Genomic DNA, 21,531 nt, shown 5'->3' on the forward strand with positions numbered 1-21,531 from the left:
CTAACGTTGGTACCTGTTCTTCTGCAAACGTGCTGCCGGCGGGCAAGTACCTAGCAGCTTGGAACAGCCAATGCGACAATCAATGTACAAAATATGTAGGCCTTCTTGCAGCATGCATAAAGACCCCTGCTACTGCAGTTTCTCGTTCCTCATCATAATCAGACTGCTCTAAGGTTGTCTTTTGCGCTCAAAATCGTATGTTCGATTGCTTCCCATCGCTATTTCGCCTCTCCGGGCTTCAAACTGCTCACGGAGAAGTAAATAGATCTTTGTAGATTCGCGCCGGTTCGCAGCCGCCACCCACCGTCCGGCACGAAGAACGAACGTCGAACCCCTCTATTTCCCTACTGACTCTCCACTTGCGTGACACCACTTTCCTCTCAACCAACTTGATCTGTCTAAACCAGAGTAGGAATAGCGCCTTTGAAGAAGTCCCCTTGCTCCCCCACAGAGTCTCATCCCATCTATTTTCCAATGGTCTTGGCTTCTGTCCTTGGTGGGAGTTGAGGACCCCTTCCACCTTCTGCGCAGAGAGTTTCGGCCGAAGTCTTGACAGACACCAAGTGACAAGCCCCGGCACTGGGACTGGCGTGGGCGATGGGATCTTTTAACTCACTAATTGCTCTGCAGGCTTTGGTTTTGGTCTCGATATACATATACATACAGTCACCCCTGTTAAATAGCTCGAGTATTGTGTCAGAATGGAGCGGCGCTCATGACAACTCATCGCAAAGCAAATGAAGCCGTCACCGTCTCTCTCCAAGTCCGACCCCTATCGCTGGACCCACTTGCATACTCAGGTTCCTTGACCTATTGCGGGCCCCATCCGTTCTCCCGGTGGGTGCAACTGCCAATAGCTTCGTACCGGATACTTTCGCATTATCCCCACGGTAATTGGTCGGTCGTTGAAGCAGGCCGACATATCACACATCTGCCTCTCCCTACGGATTGGACTATTTGAGAGCTATTGAGAATGATCAAATTGCACTATACGTCTGCCATAGAGTGCATTAACAAGTACGTTAGGTTCTATGTAATGGGGCCATGGATCGGCGTGCTGGAGTGACTCGCGTTGTTGACAGTACTCGCTGTTTCAATATAGCATTTGTTGTTGAAGTTTTAGCCAGTGCTCGGCGCACAAGAACATGGATAGGATCCCGAGAACAGCCAGGTGATGCGAGCAACGACATCATTGAGCATCGCCCTGCGGGGGTTTCCTATAATAAGTAATACCATCGACAGGACAGAAGACAGGATACCCCTCCAATGACCCCAATCCGTGTCTCATGCATGGTCATCATGTAGAGTAGGAATGTCTTCGGTCTCGAATTGCGTTCTTTGAAATCGAGCGCACATACTTGAGATCCTCGGTATTGCAGGTAATCTAATTCATTGCCAGCCTCAGGTAGGATATTGTATCTGTAGTTGGGTACAAGAATAACAATCTAACGGTTCTAGCGGTCATATAGGAGCGAGCTCCTTGAGGCTGTTGCCGGCATATTGACTGTGGTCTATTTAACCTTACTTTGAAGCCGCCTCTGGTCCGATGATTGTGGCTAAAAGTCTACAGTACACGCATTGATCTGGCTGGATCAGGTTAAACTCGGCAAGGTGCTATGGATCAACGGAAGTTCGTTCGCTTCTCGGAACTCGTGGTCAACAGACACTCACATTTACACTTGCATGCAGGTATGGGCGGTAGGCGGGTCTATTTTCGCTGTGTTTCAAGTATGACATATGCCTATGTATGTATAGGTTGGAATTGCATAGAGGAGGCTGATAATCCACATGCACCCATAACGTTGGAGCCCCAAAGCAGAGAAGAACGATGGGAGTTGGGATTGACGATGCGCATTGAACTGTTATGTGGTGCCCCAACGAACGAACATCTCTCATCTATAGGCAAGTAAGTTTGTTATGGGTGGCTGGATTCCAAGCGCTCGAGGCAGAATATGTCATGCATGAGGGATGTGCCACCCACGCACCACGCGTTGTTGCCAGCCAGGTACGTGCATCCCCAATTCCAAGATTGATAGCGACGATGATGATATCAATCGGTGGGCTGGCGGGCGTTATACTCGCCGAAACGCTCGGATGGTGGGTGGGAAGTATTGAGTATCGAACAACAAAAAGTGCCCTGTCCAGCCTGCAGTCTGAGTCTGGCCTCGTTCATCCTCGATGCTGCAGTCAGGGTCTTGGTCCAAGTGGGGTGCCATGCGGGCGGATAAGAGCACTGGGCGGGCAGCTACTGGCTGGAGAATTGACATCAATCCATTGGGGGAGAGAGGGGGTAGCTTGGGAAAGTACCCGAGACTTCAACCCTCCGCGCAACCCTCCTGCTCCCACTTGCCCTGTTGCCCCTCCCCCTGTCGTGGATCTGGGCTAGGCTGCGCGTTAGCTTCCCTGTCCGGTACAAGTCCCCAACAAGAAGTCGGATTTTTTTTGGCGAGGGCAGACAGCTTGCTTGCAGCCCCAAGAGGAGAGGAAAAAAAAAGTTGATACGTTGAGCAGGGACAAGGCAGGCAAGGGGATTGGGTAACGCTCTTCAACTAGAACAGGATGTAGCTAGGCGTGAGGGCCAAGCAAAAGTAGACACTTGCTCCATCAAATGAAATGGTAATGGGGTTCCGGGCCTGCTACTGCTGCCGATGAATGGATCTCTCAATAATCAACTCGCTCAATTCAACTGTGGATGGGAATGGCCAAATATCGTCTCGTCTCTTGTTGCTCTTGCTAGATCACTGACTTTGGGCAAGCTTTGAAACCCGCCCATCACCGTCCTTTTGACAGATCTGATCCCATCCTTTACCGTCCCGACCTTCCAGTCACCCTATTTCTTCCCTTCAAGCCAACCACTTTGGAAGATCCCCATTCTTCCACTTCTTCCCTTCCACGACGCAAACTGTCGTCAGAATTCAATACCCCTCCTCTACACACGCCGTGTAGATTGTTCAGACCTTTCCCGTCTTCAATTGTTGATCGTCTGGACCGCATTGCCCGCCCTACGTTGTAAATCAACCTAATAGTATTGCCCGCTGCTGGGAGAAGCTCTTTGCCTCCTGCTCTTGGCTGAGTTCACGGAGACATTCATTCGTAAGTTCACTTTAACTTGCAGGCTCTTTTACGCTTCTTATGACACGGGATCTAACTTGTCTTCCATGCAGGCGAGTTCGAAGACCATCCAACTCTCCCGCCTTAGAATTCCGTACAGTCATTCACCATGTACGGTACCGGAACCGGCCCCCAGACGGGCGTTTCTACTCCTAGATCCAGTTCCAACCTCCGCCCCCCTCACACTTACCCATGGATCCCTCGAAACCTCCTTCTTAGTACCCACCGGCATTCACTATTATGCACACCAACTGAAGGAGCGCTTTACCGCTACGTTACCCGCTGCTACAGACGAATTGGCTCAGGATGACGAGCCCTCCTCAATACCCGAGCTGGTGGCAAGATACATGGGCTTTGTGGCCCATGAAGTAGAAGAGGGTGAAGATGACGGCCAGGGGTCGTACGAAGAGGTGCTCAAGCTTGCGCTCAATGAGTTTGAGCGAGTCTTCCTGCGAAGCAACGATGTTCACGCTTTGGCCAGAACTCTTCCTGGCATCCCAGAGAAGCAGATTGCAGTTGTGCGGTGCTACTTTGCTGCCCGTTCGACAGCAAACAGAGCTATCCGGCCACATGATTCCGCCATCATGAGAGCAGCTGATGAGGAGGATGCCAAGTTGTATAACATCTTCGGCGGTCAGGGCAACATCGTCGAGTACTTTGACGAGCTTCGTGAAATCTACGAGACATATCCGTCTTTTGTTGGCGACCTCGTCTCAACATCAGCAGAGCTGTTGCAAACTCTATCCCGAGACCCTAAGGCTGAAAAGCTGTATGCGAAGGGACTTGATGTTATGACATGGCTGCATACTCCGGATACGACACCGGACGGTGACTACCTGATCTCTGCACCTGTCAGTCTGCCATTGATTGGTTTGGTCCAGCTCTGCCACTACATGGTTCTAGGAAAGGGTCTCGGCCTCCATCCCGGCATTCTACGCGATCGTTTCAGCGGTGCTACTGGACACTCTCAGGGTATCGTTGTGGCTGCCGCGACTGCCGCCGCTAGTGACTGGGATTCGTTCGAGAAGATTGCCAAGGATGCTCTCACAATTCTCTTCTGGATTGGAGCTCGCAGCCAGCAGGTCTTCCCTCGAACCTCCCTGACCCCGAAGGTGTTGCAGGACTCGGAGGAGAATGGCGAGGGCGAACCCACGCCCATGCTTAGTATCCGTGATCTCCCTCAAAGCGAAGTCCAGAAACACATTGACGCTACCAACCAGTATCTGCCCGAAGACAGACACATCTCTATTTCCCTCATCAACAGTCCGCGGAACATGGTCGTGACTGGTCCTCCGATCTCTCTCTACGGTCTCAACCTGCAACTCCGTAAGGTCAAGGCTCCCACTGGCCTTGATCAGAATCGAATTCCCCACACAGAGCGAAAGGTCCGCTTTGTGAACCGCTTCCTTCCCATCACGGCCCCTTTTCACAGCCAGTACCTCGCCAACGCCACCAAGTTGATTGACGAGGACCTCAAGAACATTGAGATTGATTCCAAGTCTCTTGGTATCCCTGTGTTCAACACATGCACTGGCAAGGATTTGCGGGAAGAGGTACAAGGTGATATTGTTCCCTCTTTGATCCGCATGATCACTCGTGATCCTGTGAACTGGGAGAAGGCCACCGTTTTCCCCGGCGCCACTCACATTTTGGACTTCGGTCCTGGAGGCATATCAGGCCTTGGAATCCTTACTAGCCGCAACAAAGAAGGCACTGGTGTGCGGGTTATTCTCGCCGGCACCTTGAGCGGGACGATTCCAGAGGTTGGATATAAGCCTGAACTTTTCGATCGCGACGAGGAGAATGCGATTGTGTATGCCGCCGACTGGGTCAAGGAGTATGGTCCCAGACTGGTTAAATCCTCCACGGGTCAAACCTTCGTCGACACGAAGATGAGTCGACTTCTCGGTCTCCCCCGCTGATGGTCTCCGGTATGACACCAACGACTGTCCCTTGGGACTTTGTCGCGGCGACGATGAACGCCGGTTACCAGATTGAGCTGGCCGGTGGTGGTTACTTCCACGCCAAAATGATGACTGATGCCTTTGCGAAGATCGAGAAGGCAATTCCCGCTGGACGAGGTATCACTGTCAACCTGATTTACGTGAACCCTCGCGCGATGGGCTGGCAGATTCCGCTTATTGGCCGACTCCGAGCCGAGGGTATGCCCATCGAAGGCCTTACCATCGGCGCCGGTGTTCCCTCGCTTGACGTCGCTCAAGAGTACATCGATACGCTTGGCCTGAAGCACATCGCTTTCAAGCCTGGTTCGATGGAAGCAATCCAGAATGTCATCAACATTGCCAAGGCCAACCCTACCTTCCCTATAGTGCTCCAATGGACAGGTGGTCGTGGTGGTGGTCATCACTCGTTTGAAGACTTCCACACCCCCGTTCTTCAGATGTACGGTCGCATCCGCCGTTATGACAACATCATTCTCGTCGCTGGTAGTGGATTTGGTGGTGCTGAAGACACCTATCCTTATATCACTGGAAAATGGTCCGAGAAGTATGGATACCCACCCATGCCGTTCGATGGTTGCTTGTTTGGTAGCCGCATGATGGTTGCCAAGGAAGCCCACACCAGCAAGGACGCCAAGCAGGCCATCATTGATGCGCCAGGTCTTGATGATGATGAGTGGGAGAAGACCTACAAGGGCCCAGCTGGTGGAGTCATTACGGTTCGATCAGAAATGGGTGAGCCTATCCACAAGCTCGCTACCCGCGGTGTCAGATTCTGGGCCGAGATGGATCAGAAGATCTTCAGCCTACCTAAGGAGAAGCGAGTCGCAGAACTTAAGAAGAACCGCGACTACATCATCAAGAGGCTCAACGACGATTGTCAGAAGGTGTGGTTCGGCAAGAACTCGGCTGGCGAAACCGTCGACTTGGAGGACATGACGTACGCTGAAGTTGTACGAAGATTGGTGGAATTGACTTACGTGAAGCATCAGTCCCGCTGGATTGATCCCTCGTTCACGAAGTTGGTTGGCGATTTCATCCACAGAGTTGAAGAGCGCTTCACACCCTCGACCGGCCAAATGTCAATGTTGCAAAACTATTCTGATCTCAAGGAACCTTTTGAGGCCATTGACAGAATCCTCGCCAAGTACCCGGAGGCCGAGACTCAAATCATCAACGCTCAGGACGTACAGCATTTCCTTATGCTGTGCATGCAGCCAGCTCAAAAGCCTACGACCTTCGTGCCTGCATTGGATGAGAACTTCGAATTCTTCTTCAAGAAAGATTCGCTGTGGCAATCCGAGGATCTCGATGCCGTTATCGATCAGGATGTCGGCAGAACATGTATCCTTCAAGGACCGACTGCTGCCCGATACTCGACCGTTGTTGATGAGCCGATCAAGGACATCCTGGATGGTATCCACAATTCTCACATCGCCTTCCTTACCAGGGACCTTTACCAAGGCAAGCCGGAGACGATCCCGACTATCGAATACTTCGGAGGCAAGCTCATTGATGCCGAACCTACCACGGACGTTGATGGCTTGACTGTCTCGTACGACGACAACAAGAATACCTACCGTCTATCCAAGTCTCCTACGGCTTCCTTGCCGTCTTTGGACGAATGGTTGGCTCTCCTTGCCGGGCCGAAACGCTCATGGCGCCATGCTCTGTTCATGTCGGAAGCTCTGGTGCAAGGTCAGAAGTACCAGACCAACCCAATGAGACGTATCTTCGCTCCTGTTCGTGGCCTGTACGTTGAGATTTCCAATCCGAACAACCCTAGCAAGACCTCGATCATGGTAAAGGAGCAGCCCAGACATAATCAATATGTCGATGTCATCGAGGTCAAGTTCGACGGCAAGAACAAGATCGTTGTCAATATGATTAAGGACACAACCGCGCTCGGAAAGCCAGTTGCTCTTCCTCTGCGCTTCACATACCACCCTGATGCCGGATATGCTCCTATTCGTGAATACATGGATGACCGCAACGACCGCATCAAGGAGTTCTATTGGCGTGCATGGTTCGGCGACGACAAGCTCGATCTCGATGCTCCCGTCACCGGTAAGTTCGATGGCGGAAGCGCGACCATCACGAGTCAGGACATCAACGACTTTGTCCACGCTGTTGGCAACACTGGCGAGGCTTTCGTCGACCGGCCTGGCAAGGTCGTCTATGCTCCCATGGACTTTGCCATCGTTGTCGGATGGAAGGCAATCACCAAGCCTATCTTCCCTCGCAAGATTGACGGAGATCTCCTCAAGCTTGTCCATCTGTCCAACGGCTTCCGTATGATGCCTGGTGCCGAGCCTCTCAAGAAGGGCGATACCGTCAGCACAACCGCACAGGTCAACGCCATCATTAACCAGGATTCTGGCAAGATGGTCGAGGTCTGCGGTACCATCACCCGTGATGGTGAGCCAGTCATGGAAGTGACTTCGCAGTTCCTTTACCGCGGAGCCTACACGGATTACGAGAACACTTTCCAGCGCAAGATTGAAACTCCGATGCAAGTGCACCTCGCCACGGCTAAGGATGTTGCTGTGCTCAAGTCAAAGGAGTGGTTCATCTCTGACGAAAATGAAGACCTTGTTGGCAAGACTCTTGTCTTCCGTCTTCAGAGTCTGATCAAATTCAAGAACAAGACCATCTTCAGAAGCGTCGAGACCCGCGGCCAGATCCTCCTCGAGCGTCCTAGCAAGCAGATTGACCAGGTGGCTAGTGTGGAATACGTCACTGGCGAGTCGCATGGCAACCCGGTGATTGACTACCTCGAACGACATGGATCGGCGATCGAGCAGCCTGTCTACTTCGAGAACCCCATCCCATTGAGTGGCAAGACACCTCTGCAACTCAAGGCCCCTGCTTCGAACGAGACCTACGCCAAGGTTTCCGGAGACTACAACCCTATCCACGTGTCCCGTGTCTTCTCCAGCTATGCCAACCTCCCGGGAACCATCACTCACGGAATGTACTCAAGCGCATCTGTGCGCAGCCTGGTTGAGACATGGGCTGCCGAGAACAACGTTGGCCGTGTACGCAGCTTCCACGCCTCTCTTGTTGGCATGGTACTTCCCAACGATGATATCGAGGTGAAGCTGCAGCATGTGGCCATGATTGGTGGTCGCAAAATCATCAAGGTCGAGGTCAGCAACAAAGAAACCGAGGACAAGGTCCTCCTTGGTGAAGCCGAAGTCGAACAGCCCGTAACGGCTTACGTCTTCACTGGCCAGGGTTCTCAGGAACAGGGCATGGGTATGGAATTGTATGACAGCAGTCCTGTGGCCAAGGAGGTCTGGGACAGAGCTGACAAGTACCTACTGGACAACTATGGTAAGCTATGCCCACCACTATTGGTTTTTGATCCTTTACTAATTGCCGCCGCGCAGGATTCTCTATCACGCATATTGTCCGGAACAACCCCAAGGAGTTTACCGTTCATTTCGGTGGCCCTAAGGGTAAGGCCATCCGTCAGAAGTACATGGACATGAAGTTCGAGACGGTGGCTCAGGATGGCAGCACCAAGTCGGAGAAGATCTTCAAGGAGATCTCGGATAAGACAACATCGTACACCTACCGGTCGCCCCAAGGTCTACTCTCCGCCACGCAATTCACGCAGCCCGCTCTTACGTTGATGGAGAAGGCCAGCTTCGAAGACATGAAGGCAAAGGGTCTTGTCCCTCGCGACAGCACCTTTGCCGGACATTCGCTGGGCGAGTACTCTGCCCTGGCAGCACTGGCCGACGTGATGCCTATTGAGTCTCTGGTTTCGGTCGTTTTCTACCGAGGTTTGACAATGCAGGTCGCTGTGGAGCGTGACGCCGACGGTCGCTCCAACTACTCCATGTGTGCCGTCAACCCCAGCCGCATCTCCAAGTCGTTTGACGAGGAAGCGCTGCGGTTTGTTGTAGGCAACATCGCGGAGAAGACGGACTGGCTCCTCGAGATTGTCAACTACAACATTGCCAACATGCAGTACGTTTGCGCGGGTGATCTGCGGGCTCTCGACACGCTTGGGGCGGTGATGAACTACCTGAAGATCCAGAAGATCGACATTGTCGAACTCAAGAAGACGCTGAGCCCCGAGGAAGTCAAGCAGCATCTGGTCACCATCATCGAAGGCTGCGCCCAACAAACGGAGGCCAAGCCCAAGCCGCTGGAGCTTGAGAGAGGATTCGCGACGATCCCGCTCCGCGGTATTGACGTGCCTTTCCACTCCACCTTCTTGCGATCGGGCGTGAAGCCGTTCCGAAGCTTCCTGAACACGCAGATTAAGAAGACTAGCATTGATCCTGCGAAGCTGATTGGCAAGTACATCCCCAACGTGACGGCTCGTCCCTTCGAGCTCACCAAGGAGTACTTTGAGAACGTGTACGCTTTGACCAACTCGCCCAACATCAAGGCGATCCTGAACAAGTGGGACTCGTACCAAGATGACAACGCCGTCAACGGGGCTGGCGAGCAGGAAGACGTGGAGGCCTAAGTTGGGCTAGGGCAACAATCTATATACCAAGGATGAATGACGACTGGGATGCATCGATTAGAGGATGGGACGTTCAACGACATGGGTTACAGGAAAAAAGGGAAGAAGTAACGAATGTCCATGTATATGTATAGAAGTTTCGGCGCTTGCGACCCGGTGGCTTTTATTTGGAGGATGGGGAGGATGACAGCAACGATTTTGCACATATATGATTTCAGTAGACTATACTACCCAAAGAGAGAGAAAGTGGCGTTATGGCAGCACGCGTAATAGAGGATTGATAGATAATGGCCTACCTCGATTTCCAATTGTCAAGTGCCTTACGTACGGGAAGTACGAACTAGATTGATTCAATCAATGGTGGGCGGCAGCGGCCGAAGCCGGCCTGGCCAGTCGTGGGTGTCAGTAGGCGACAACGCACGGAACGGAGTAGCAAACGCGGAGAATGCCACGTGCCGGCTTCTTGAGGCAAACACAAATGCAGGAACCAGGAAGATAAGACAGGCAGACGGAAGTACTAAGGCTGGCTAGTTATCTTTTTGGGGATCGGTATCCCTCCGCCCATTGGCCGCCCGTCCCCGACACACACACATTACCTAACTAGGATCCGAACTCCGCGCGTCTCAACGACATACAGCGAGCGAGCTTTAAAAGGGGTCAGTGTCTTGTTTTTCTGCTTTGATCAGGGTCGAGGGATTGAACATGACACCACCACCACCACCACCTGCGCTGCAGAAGAACCAGCTCTTCGTGGGCACTTTCGTACACAGTAAATCGCTCAATCAACTGGAATATCTCCACGATGCATCTGTTGCCGTCGACAAGTCGGGCAGGATTGTAGCTATCGAGCTGCAATGCCGTGACCAAGCCACAGCGGCAGAGACGCTGTGCTCCAAGTTGGGCTGGGATGCGGCGGCCGACGTCGAGGTCCGGGTTTGCAAGGAGGGGCAGTTCTTCTTTCCCGGCTTTATAGGTAAGGCAGGAGATACACATCTATTCCGGGGAAGACGAAGCCCACCAGATCGCCGTCCGCTGACTCTGACACGAAAGATACACACATCCATGCCCCGCAATACCCCAATGCCGGCATCTTCGGGAACTCGACCCTGCTGGACTGGCTGAACAAGTACACGTTCCCAATGGAAGCGTCATTGGCCGCCCTTCCCCGGGCACGCCGCGTCTACTCGCAAGTGGTCCGCCGCACCCTCTCGCACGGCACCACCGCGGCCGCCTACTATGCCACCATCGACGTGGCCGCCACCAACCTGCTGGCCGACCTGTGCCTCGCCGCCGGCCAACGCGCCTTCGTCGGCCGTGTCTGCATGGACCGCAATGCGCCCGACAACTACATCGACAAGGGCGGGCCCGCCGCGGTCCTGGCACGCACCATGGAGACCATTGACCACATGCGCACCATCGACCCTGAGGGGGACATCGTGGCGCCCATCTTGACTCCGCGCTTCGCCCCGGCCTGCACCCCGGAAACCATGTCTCGTCTCGGCGACGTCGCCCGGGACCAGGACTTGCGCATCCAGACGCACATCTCTGAGAACGTGGGTGAGATCGCCCTCGTGCGCGAGCAGTATCCCGACAGCAGGGACTACGCTTCCGTCTACGACATGTTCGGCCTGCTGACCAAGCGCACCGTGCTCGCCCACGCCGTGCACCTGACCGACGACGAGGTCGCCCTCGTCGCCAAGAGGGGCGCCAAGGTCGCGCACTGCCCCTGCTCCAACTCGGCCCTCACGAGTGGCGAGTGCCCCGTGCGCTGGCTCCTGGATCGCGATATCGACGTCGGGTTGGGCACCGACGTCAGCGGCGGCTATGCGCCCAGCATCCTCGAGGCGGCGCGGCTGGCCAGTCTCGTGTCGCGCCACCTGGCCATGCCGTACAATAGCCAGGGCGACGCGGCCCGCGCGCCCTCGGACGTCGACAAGAAGAGGCGGGAGGAGGCTACGTTGGGCGTCGAGGAGGTTCTGCACCTCGCCACGCGCGGCGGGGCTAAGGTCCTCGGTCTCGACCACAAGGTGGGCGGGTTTGAGGTGGGCATGGAGTGGGATGCGCAGCTGGTCGGGCTCAACATGGTGGCCGATAATGGTGATGATGAAGGTGACGACGAGAGCAACAGCAACAATGGTTGTGGCGTCATCGTAGCCGACCCTCACGAGGGTAACGTGGATGTCTTCGGCTGGGAGACGTGGGATGAGCGCATCGCCAAGTGGTTATTCAACGGCGATGACCGGAACACCAAGATGGTATGGGTCAAGGGACGTCTGGTGCACCAACGCCCTTCATCGTGATGACGAATATCCAGGTGACTGACTACCTTTGTCATTTGAGGTTTTCCTGACATAGGTGTTTCATGCATCTCCGATACCAGCTATGAAGGCAGTTTTCGGGGTTTGGGAAATGTAATCCCTAAGCATGCTGATACTTCACCTGATAGCCGGAATATGTCGACAAATGTTTGGGAGTGAGGGTGAAGACATTAGACGAAGAAGGAGTACGGTTCTAGGCTGATGGATTGTGTCGCCACATGACACTTGTATTAGAAAGCAGTCTTCATGTATTCGGTCTTTGGCTTTTTACATTTACAAGGGATAGATCAAGAAAGATAGAAAGTTATTGGACTCCTAGGCCTTCGTCTCACAATAGAAAGGCCATGTACACAAACAGCGATGCTTACATAGTTCACATCATTTACTTAGACCATCCCTGTTACATGCCACCATGTGATGGATAAGGACTCATCCGTCAGATTCACCAAGAACATGGCAAAGGTTTATAATATATTCCGTTATCTGATCAAGCTGAACTCTCTCTCTCCCAGCTGGCTAGGGTATACAAATTCAAATAACCGCAAAGTAGAGTACACGCGCATCGGGGACATATGTCCTTCTAGCCCCGCTATCCTTGTGTACATGATGTAAGCTTGTGAAGCAATTGCAAATCTAAACACCCATAAATCTGCCTCGAATCCCTTTGCTGGGATACTCCCACCAGCTAGGCAAGGTGCCGCTCCATTGGTACCTAGTTGGCAGAATGGCCGCGGCTCAGCAGATCGAACATCGTCGAGTCATCCCCATAGCCGGCTGGGTAACCCGGCATATTGGGCCGGTGGCTTGCGTACGCTCCGGTATTAGTAGAAGCGCCTGTGCTCGCGTAGGATGTGTTTGCCGTGTTGCTGTTGTAACTGGTGTGATTCGAGGTGCCGGTGCTTGCCGCTGGGAAGCCGTACCAAGTTTGGTTGCTCTGGCTTTGGTGTGGCTGGTTGGCGCCATGGGCTTGATATGAACTGTAGCTGGGCTGCTGAGACTGGCTGTACCCAGCTTGAGAAGCCTGTCGGGAGGTTGATCGTGTGCCATATGGACTCGTTGGCGCTGCTTGCGTAGCTGGCATGTGGTACGAATGTGTGGTGTCTGACCGCGAGCCTCGAGCTTGAGCAGACGTCCACTGGTTGGAACTGGAGTTGCTGGCGTTCGCAGCGCTATAATTACTCGTGTCATGCGCAGTACTGGCACCTGCAGCACCGCCGCTGCTTCTCGAGTAATCATATGATGGTGCTGTATATGAGGCGCCTGCCGTCGTCGTAGACTGGGCTTGGTACGAATCAGGCTCGTACGAGCTCTGTGCGCCAGCATCGCCGGCTGTAGCGGTATTGTGATATTGATTATTGCTCGTAGTATAACGACCATACGTATCGTACCCTACAGTTGTGGCCGGGGCGTTGGCATGCCCATAGGCGTTGGGTGGCGTGTTGAAAGAAGCGGGAAGCTGTGGTGGCGGGACTGGAGTCTGCGTCACCGGCGTATTAGTCTGTGACCTGTGTCCCTGGCGTGACTGTGTTCTTCCCGCTGGCTTCCTGGTAGTTTGATACGGAGACCTTGTTCCCGGTGGCACATGGTTAGTTTTCTGCGATACTGACTGCGAGAGCGTCATGGCAGCTTGCATGGTATTTGGACTCGGGTGGGCGTGGGCTTGAGCTTCATTTCCAGCTTTGCGTGACTTGGGCCGTTGTTTTGCAGCCTGCGACGGCGCCTGCGCCTGCAAGATGTTTGGCGATCTAGTAGTGTCCTGCGCAGGTACCGTTGGTGGGTGGGACGGGTTGTTCCATCCTGTTGTAGAACGATTTGGGGCTGCGGCTGTGATTCCGGAGTCGGTGCGCTGGTGGTGAGTGGCGGGGCCGGTGGGAAGACTGCGCCTATTTGTATTTCGAGAGCTTTGTCTCGTGGGTTGCGATTGGGCAACACTTTGAGGTTGAGAGTACGCCAATGGTGGTTGGGTTGGCTGTGTTGCAGAAGGAAAAGACAAAGCTGGTGAAACTTGTGAAGTGTCTCTGTGGAATTGCGAAGACGGGAATGTGAGGTTAGCCATAGCCTGATGGGCATATCGTGCGGCCTCTGAACCCTCGGCATCGGAGTAGGTCATGTCACCATTCGAAGAAAAATAATCAGTATTCGTCGACTGTGGTGCAGCGGGTTGTGGCTGTTCAATTGGGCCTGATAAGATGTTCGGGTCAGGGATAAATTCATCATTGTCCAGATCTATGACGGGAGCTGAAGCAACTGGAGCAGCCTGTTGGACAGCCTGCATTGGCCTGGGTACTGGCACAGGTGTGATCTGTACCGGCTGCCCAATCGGTGTCGGCTCACCCTGACCGGGTTGCTCTGCCTGCTCCAGCTCCGCAGCGTGTTCCTCATCGTCTTCAGCCTGCACATCTGTATCCTGATCAACAGTTTCGGCAGACTTCTCTGCCGGTTTCTCCGATTTCCTACTCGGCCGGGGCGGCAAGTACACGCACGTCTCGCCGGCCTCTTCGCAAACCGAGCATACTGGGTGTTCTTTTGTGCACTTGACTTTTCGAGTTTTGCAGGTATCGCATGTTCCACGTGTTTTCCGCTGCGTTGTTGGCTTAAGTGTCATGAGCGTGGTTTCCATCCCGCCGTTTTCTGCATTACCAGGCTCAACAGCCCGAGAGGCCGCCGTGTCATCCACACTCTCAGCTGCAGCATCCGACTTCTTCTTGCGCGGCTTTCTTTTCTTCGTAGGTGTTTCTGTATCGCCAGGCGCAGCCGTACTAGGACCTGATATGGTAACATCGACCACATTCGGGGTACCTTGAGCCGGGGTAGTGGTTGCTGAAGCCGGTTGGTCCTTCTTATCGGGATGCACAATCCTCAGTCGCTCTGCGCCGTACTTAGCGAACATTTCTAGAGATTGCTCCCGCAAATGGGGTGCCTGGTTGGAGAATATATTCATTTGTTCTTCGGACAGTGTGGAGGGGTCGATTCCTTTTCCTATTAACAGTCCCACTGCCAACTCCTTTCGTCTCGCAGCCTCTTCTGCAGAAATGTCCAAGAACTGTGTAGCGGCAGGAGCACTGGCGCTCGTGGAATCTTGGCCAGGGTTCGCAGCCTCCTGGGCTGGTGTGACCGGCCCCTCGGGAACGTCTTGATCAGCTTCCTCGTCTAAAGCTTTGCTCCTTCGTTTCTTCTTTCTTTTAGGTGTGCTTTCATCACCTTCAGCTGGTGGGGGCCGTTTCGCCTTAGTCGACTTGGTCCCAACATGGTTACCGTTGGGAACAGGCGGAGGTATCACTGGAGCAAGCAGGTCGGCTAACTCGGCCACGGTCTTGTGCAATGGCGTGTGCTCGTATTTGATCATGATAGCTCTGTTGGTTCTCGAGAACATGATGGAAACGGTACCGCGGCAGTCGAAGGCAGGTCTGGCCATGTTGATTGGGTCTTGTCCACCGGGGCCGCTCCAAGCAGCAATGGGTAGCCTTCCTGTGCTCTTTGCATTTTGGCGTTTCCACTCCTCTAGGGAGTGTTTGCATTGATAGGTGAAGTCCCAGCCCTGCGCGCCTCTCGACACCTTGCGTACATTCCAAAAACTTCCATCCACCTGCCCAACAGCACTTATTATGTGTTTTGCGACCATGCGCTGCAGAACGGGATCGTCGGCGGGCTGATCCAAAACAGTGTCGGCGGCGTTGACAGTTCGCGTGACAAGCGGCTGCAGCTGATGCAGCTGGTGCCCCGGGTCTTCGCCGCCAGCGATGTCGGTCTCGACAACGATATCAAAAGTCGCCTTTTGACGGAGCTCGAAGGTGTTTGATATGTGTTCGGCGCGTGTGTCGGTACGTCGCGCAACGTAGTTGGCCAGAGATTGGCATATATCCTCGATTGAATCACAGGCGTTGCTGTTGCTGTGGTTTTCGGCTCTTACACTCTGCGCAATACTGCTGAGAAGTGCATCCATTGCGGCGGATGCAGTCTCTCAGACAGCATTGGGGTCGAAAGTCGCGTGTCGCGAACATTCAGCGCGCCCATTGAAGTGACCTAGATCCTAGATAGCCGTGGTGATGGTGGATAAGTTAGCGAACTTTGGTGGAGTAACTTGTTGAGATGCGCAGGTCGTGGGCCCGTGCGTCTGCTTTTCGTGACTCCTTTCGGTTGAATGCGTAGGCGCTTTGCTGACACCAACAACCACAAGATGGTGTCAACGTGGATGTAAATGCCCACGAGTTGGAGATTTGTTTTGAGAGTGGCACGAGCAGAAATGGGTGAACTCGAACTTCACAGATGAGATACTTCATCAAAGGAAGGCAAGGACCCAGACTTGAGTGTTTTGATATCATGTTCTGGCTGCCGATGAGGCAATCGCTGCTTGCTCCTTCTTTAGTCTCAGTACAGAAATGCACTGTGAAGATTGATTGAAGCCAACATTCGCATGCCATTATCCTACATACCCCCCATAAGTAACTATCATCTCTCGAGGTGTCATACACCAAACAAGGGTGAATACAAACATCCCGGAACGCCTTGCAGATTACAACGTTCGACATGTCAATGATCGCAGTGCAACATGAACATGTTCTACTCGGCCCATTGCTCAAGCCGTGCAATCAATTCCGCCTTCTTTCCCTTCGTTTCCAAGCTGCGGGCTGCGAGGATGTCCTTCAGCTCGGCAACCTTCATCTTGGAGATGCCTCCCGAATCCACCAGCTTCTTTAGGGCTGCATCAGTCATAGCCGAGCCGCCGTCCTCACCCGCCTTCTTGCTGGCTGTTGCTGTCTTTGTTCTCTTCTTCGGTCGAGCGTCTTCGCTATCCTCGTCATCGGGTTCCCGTTTCACAGCCTTCCCCTCCTGATGTTTAGCTAACACTTCACTGGCTACATCTGCCCACTCCTGAAGGTAGCCTCCTGCGAAGAAGAAAAAAACAAGATGTCAGTATACACCATGCAGATATGAGTCCAATGAGGACGTATCCGATGCAAAGAGAACTGTGAACGTACCTGCCCGCTTGCTGATGGCCTTATTCTTGGGGATAGTAGCATCGTCTGGCTGGTCCGGGACTTCTTCTTCTAGGGCCAACGCTTGCAAGATCTTGTAATGCCATTGCAGAGCAGGATTGGGGTACCTATGAGGCTCGTATAAACCTCGAGGCATCTGTAATTGTCCTGTGACCTTGTTCATCTTGTCTGTCAATTCATTCGTAGTTCGCACCACCTTCACTTCAGGCCCCGTTCGGATGTCATCCGCAAACGGGATTGGATAGAGCCAGAGGCCAGCAGGGAGGTACGGCGTTCCCGAATTTTCGTCCGATTGGCTTCGCGAGGGGATAATAGCGACAAGCTGGGGGTTCGCATTCTTGCGTGCAATATGCCATGCGATGCCGACCTTCTTGGACTTCAGAAGCTTTTGCCAAAGCGCCGAAAACACACGTGTGGACCCTACATAGCCATCTTCGCTGGGATAAATGAAGATAGACTTCTTGATGGCCATCCAGAATTTGAGCAAGGATCTGTCTTTGAATCCGATGATTCTGATGGTTTTCTCGCCGAATTTCTTGACATCCGCTTGCTCCTCCGGGCTGAAATAGACGTATTCGCCACCAAACTTGTACGCCTTCTTGAGCTCCTCTTTTTCAACGTCGCGTTCGGTTTCCTTTTCAGTCCGCTCTGTTTTGCCAATCGCAATTTGAGCCTTCTCGCCGTCCAACCAGACGTAGCAGCTCCTTGCAGGTGCCTGCTTTTGAAACAGGTTGTAGCCCTTGACAGATATAGTGAGACCTGGTCCAATCTCGAAGGGCATACTCGAGAAATAAGCACGCTTTGGTGTTTTCTTAGAGTCGATGTTCTTAATTAGTGATTTGAGAAGAGTCAATCCATCGTTGCCAGACTTGGACTCTAATACTGTCTCCGGATCGGTGAGTTCGGCCAACGGGTCCTTGAATATGATATCCTGAGGAGGGGTCAATATCAACCATCATTGATCGAGCTCAAGAAGTGGGTGCCTACATTCCAGAACTTATTAAGGTCGAAAGTACTATCCTTGTGGCCAATGGGGAAGAGAGTGATAAACACACCAAGATCGTACAAATCTTTGGCGCGAACCGCAGCAGCCTCGTTCATCTTCTTGTCATCCATGTGCGGGTTGGCATTATCGGTGATAACGAAGACTCGTCGAGAACTAAAGTTAGGTGCCTTGGTTGCCAAAATCTGATTGGCGCAGAATAGGACATCCTTGATATTGGCAGGCTCTTTGGATGGGATCAAGACCTCTTCGGAGTCTTCGCCATCCTCGACAAGGCTTTTCAGCTTCTTCACATCTTCAGCGGACGGGATATCCAGCGGCACGTATACGTAACAGTGAGGATATCCATAACTGCGGTCTACTTCCTCATCGGTGAATTTGGACTTCTCCGTATTGAATAGGATAATTCCCATCATGTCTTTGGGGTTAGAGATGATTCGCTGCTGCATGACTTGGTAGGCACATTTAAGGGCGGCAGTCAGGCCGCTGTCTGTGTCCGCCTTCTTGTCATCCGAGGCGGGAGGCGCCTTCAGCATGGTCTTGTTGACATCGATGGCAAATAGCAGCGCATCTTTCTGGGACTTGTAGACCTATAATGGGGTGAGCCCGCCTGATCAGGGACAAGAATTTGGGGTATTGAAAACTTACATCCTCATCAATCTCATCTTCCTCGGGCTCATTGCCGTCTTGGTTATGGTGCCAGCTCATGATGACGTTTTCAACGAAAGGAGGTACAATATCAATTGGCGGCGATCAAAAGGCACCAGACTTCCTAGAGAAAATGAGGTGGTATTGAGCAGTTCTGGTTGGGAATGGGAATATGTATGACATTTGCTCTGGTTCTTATTTATTGCCAACCCATGTTGGCCAGCGTGGACATGAGGCACCTACACGCTTGCCGGGGAATACTAGGCAGCCACCGCGTCCAGGCACGCTCGAACACACGAAAGCACCTGACTTGGGAGCACAGGCCAGTGGCCAATTACAGCCGATTAGCAACTCCAGCTATCCAATTGGAGGGCGTAAGGACACATGGAAGTATAGTTTGTCGCCTAACATCACTGAGGAAAAAATTTATCCTGACAATGAATAGATGTTACGAAATATCTATAGAATGCGACAAGCTGCAGTCCTGCCCTGTAGGTATGTGTTGGGAAAGGCAATGCAAATGCAACCTGGCCGGACTACCCAGTGATTTTCCCCTCTGGTTGTACAGCTTCAGATCTAGCTGAACGAATAGATCCGTCAAGATCGGCATTTGTAGGTCACAGCACCATTAGCGTACGATTCACCAGTGGATGCTCGGCGTCTCGGGGCCTGTCAACAGCTACCTAGCTCATGTACCGAGTATCGCCGGCCATGACCCTCACGTTTTATTCCTGAGTGGGATGATTACCTGCAGCGACAATTTTCTTGTCCTCGTCGGGTTCTTCCACATAGTTCATCCTGGGTTCGTTGATTTGTTCTTGTGAGGTCTGCTTGGTCAAATCACTTCTTCCAGGTTCCTGAATTTGCCTGCAATTCGACAATATGTCGTTCCGACATTCTGCTGGACAGCTCTCGAAAAGGGTGTCGCACTCAGCCCAGATATCCAATTCCCCAGCCCTGAGGTCGCTGATCTCGCCAAGAAGCAATGGGCTTCAAGTTAGAGGCTTTGCGACGCCGGTGCCGCCAGTTACGCAGAACTCCGTAGGGTCCAAGGGCCCAACCGCCATGGTGTTCCTCAACATGGGCGGTCCCTCTACTACCGACGAAGTCCACGGTTTCTTAAGTCGCCTGTTTGTACGAGCCACCAAGCAGCTTCCTGTCTCTACACTCTATATGCGATATAGCTAACCTTATCCCTGTTTTAGGCCGATGCCGATTTGATCCCCCTCGGGCCTCTGCAAAACTACCTCGGTCCTTTCATTGCGAAGCGCCGAACTCCCAAGATCCAGAAGCAGTACGCGGATATCGGAGGAGGATCGCCCATCCGCAAATGGTCCGAGTACCAGAGCGCCGAGATGTGCAAGCTCCTCGACAAGATGTCCCCCGAGACCGCGCCCCACAAACCCTACGTCGCTTTCCGATACGCGGATCCTCTCACGGAGGAAATGTACAACCGGCTCCTCGCCGACGGCTTCGGCAACGGCAAGGGAGGCAGGGCTGTCGCCTTCACGCAGTATCCCCAGTACTCTTGCTCGACGACTGGCAGCAGTATCAACGAGCTCTGGAAGTGGCGCCAGCGCTTAGAGGGCAAGGCGACGTCGGGCACGATCCAGTGGAGTGTCATTGACAGGTGGCCAGCGCACCCGGGACTTGTCGAGACTTTCGCCAAGAACATTGAGGAAAAGCTGGCAGAGTACCCCGAGGAGCGTCGGAAGAATGCGATGCTGATGTTCTCAGCTCACAGTTTGCCCATGACCGTCGTCAACAGAGGTAAGGTTTGCATATACGGAAGTGGATATCTCATCAGCTAACTAAAACTGTCACAGGTGATCCTTACCCTGCCGAGGTTGCGGCTACTGTCTATGCTGTGATGCAGCGGTTGAAGTTCTCCAACCCTTACCGGTTATGCTGGCAGTCCCAGGTCGGCCCGCAGCCGTGGCTGGGACCTCAGACGTCCACTTCGGTGGAGGAGTACGTCAAGAAGGGCCAAACGGACATGGTGTTGATTCCCATCGCCTTCACTTCGGACCACATTGAGACTCTCTACGAGCTGGACAAGGAGATCATTGGGGAGTCCGGACACCCCGACACCATCAAGCGCGTGGAGAGCTTGAACGGCAACCCTACCTTTATCAAGGCCCTGGCAGATCTTGCCAAGTCGCACCTGGATAGCGGTGTGTCGTGCTCATTACAGATGGGCCTGAGGTGCCCCGGATGCAAGAGTGAACGATGTGCCGAGTCCAAGAAGTTTTTTGCTGGCCCGGAGAAGGCTTTTGCTGTATAGTTGGCGATGGTAGAAAATGTACATTAGAGCCTGCTGTGAGCAAGCATAAGAGAAACGCATTCACGCCCTACCTTTCCGTCACATGGTGAAAGTGTATTCGTGTAGAATGGGCCCTGCTGAGGAACTCGATACGCATAGCGCTTGTCTACTTGAGCACGTGCATGCATTACGGATCGCATCCTGTTGGCCTGATGAATTCACCCGCTAGAGACTGCCCCTACCAATGAGAGGGCATCGCTGATGAATGCTAAATCCCAGCTGGCAGGACAGTAAACCACCAGCCTTTGGTAGTGCAACAATCTTACCCCACGCCCCACGGCTTTTCCATGTAGGCGTGTGCATGTGCTGCGTCATTGATTTGAAATACGACTTACGGTAACAAACATATTCCAATCCCCGGTGATGTTACGGGGGTTCATGGAAGCGCGGTGTCGTTAATTGTTGAGAAGTAGAGACAGAAGCTGAAGCAGGATGTACCTTGAAACCGTTCCGTGGCGCATCCCAGCAATTCCCACAGGACCAGAAAAGCCGTGTCCCTAAACCGCCTGTAGATTCTTACCAAGCAGCCACGTTCCTAGGTTCCTAGGTTCCAGGCAGACAACAGGGATCAACGTGGCTTATTGTCAGCATCGCAAAGACTATTCACTCGGTAGATGGAAGATACATGCATAGAAACGGAAAAGGGGAGAACAACAGCCATCGAACTTACGTCCGTCAGGCGTT

The 21,531-nt window shown here is 53.1% G+C and overlaps 6 protein-coding genes across 6 annotated transcripts; 4 read left to right on the forward strand and 2 right to left on the reverse strand.

Annotated features, from left to right (window-relative positions):
* Positions 1 to 3,220: 3,220 nt before the first annotated feature.
* On the forward strand, positions 3,221 to 5,033 carry PG998_004026 (uncharacterized protein; the record flags this gene model as incomplete). Its single annotated transcript, XM_066870844.1, has 2 exons — positions 3,221 to 3,227; positions 3,274 to 5,033. The coding sequence occupies 2 exons, from the start codon at positions 3,221 to 3,223 to the stop codon at positions 5,031 to 5,033; spliced, it is 1,767 nt and encodes a 588-aa protein (XP_066734594.1).
* On the forward strand, positions 5,033 to 9,558 carry PG998_004027 (uncharacterized protein; the record flags this gene model as incomplete). Its single annotated transcript, XM_066870845.1, has 2 exons — positions 5,033 to 8,408; positions 8,465 to 9,558. The coding sequence occupies 2 exons, from the start codon at positions 5,033 to 5,035 to the stop codon at positions 9,556 to 9,558; spliced, it is 4,470 nt and encodes a 1,489-aa protein (XP_066734595.1).
* Positions 9,559 to 10,260: 702 nt separating this feature from the next.
* PG998_004028 (Guanine deaminase) lies at positions 10,261 to 11,858 on the forward strand (the record flags this gene model as incomplete). The annotated part of the gene is made up of 2 exons (XM_066870846.1): positions 10,261 to 10,531; positions 10,609 to 11,858. 2 exons carry the CDS (start codon positions 10,261 to 10,263, stop codon positions 11,856 to 11,858), a joined length of 1,521 nt encoding a protein of 506 aa, XP_066734596.1.
* Positions 11,859 to 12,588: 730 nt separating this feature from the next.
* On the reverse strand, positions 12,589 to 15,819 carry PG998_004029 (ATP-dependent DNA helicase 2 subunit 1; the record flags this gene model as incomplete). The annotated part of the gene is made up of 1 exon (XM_066870847.1): positions 12,589 to 15,819. One exon carries the CDS (start codon positions 15,817 to 15,819, stop codon positions 12,589 to 12,591), a length of 3,231 nt encoding a protein of 1,076 aa, XP_066734597.1.
* A 617-nt stretch (positions 15,820 to 16,436) lies between these two features.
* PG998_004030 (uncharacterized protein) lies at positions 16,437 to 18,584 on the reverse strand (the record flags this gene model as incomplete). Its single annotated transcript, XM_066870848.1, has 4 exons — positions 16,437 to 16,762; positions 16,856 to 17,804; positions 17,861 to 18,466; positions 18,525 to 18,584. The coding sequence occupies 4 exons, from the start codon at positions 18,582 to 18,584 to the stop codon at positions 16,437 to 16,439; spliced, it is 1,941 nt and encodes a 646-aa protein (XP_066734598.1).
* An 822-nt stretch (positions 18,585 to 19,406) lies between these two features.
* PG998_004031 (uncharacterized protein) lies at positions 19,407 to 20,808 on the forward strand (the record flags this gene model as incomplete). Its single annotated transcript, XM_066870849.1, has 3 exons — positions 19,407 to 19,658; positions 19,730 to 20,294; positions 20,351 to 20,808. The coding sequence occupies 3 exons, from the start codon at positions 19,407 to 19,409 to the stop codon at positions 20,806 to 20,808; spliced, it is 1,275 nt and encodes a 424-aa protein (XP_066734599.1).
* Positions 20,809 to 21,531: the final 723 nt, after the last annotated feature.

Source organism: Apiospora kogelbergensis (assembly GCF_038363985.1).
Source record: "Apiospora kogelbergensis strain CBS 113332 chromosome Unknown utg000002l_segment0_segment0, whole genome shotgun sequence".
Taxonomy (NCBI): Eukaryota; Fungi; Ascomycota; class Sordariomycetes; order Amphisphaeriales; family Apiosporaceae; genus Apiospora; species Apiospora kogelbergensis.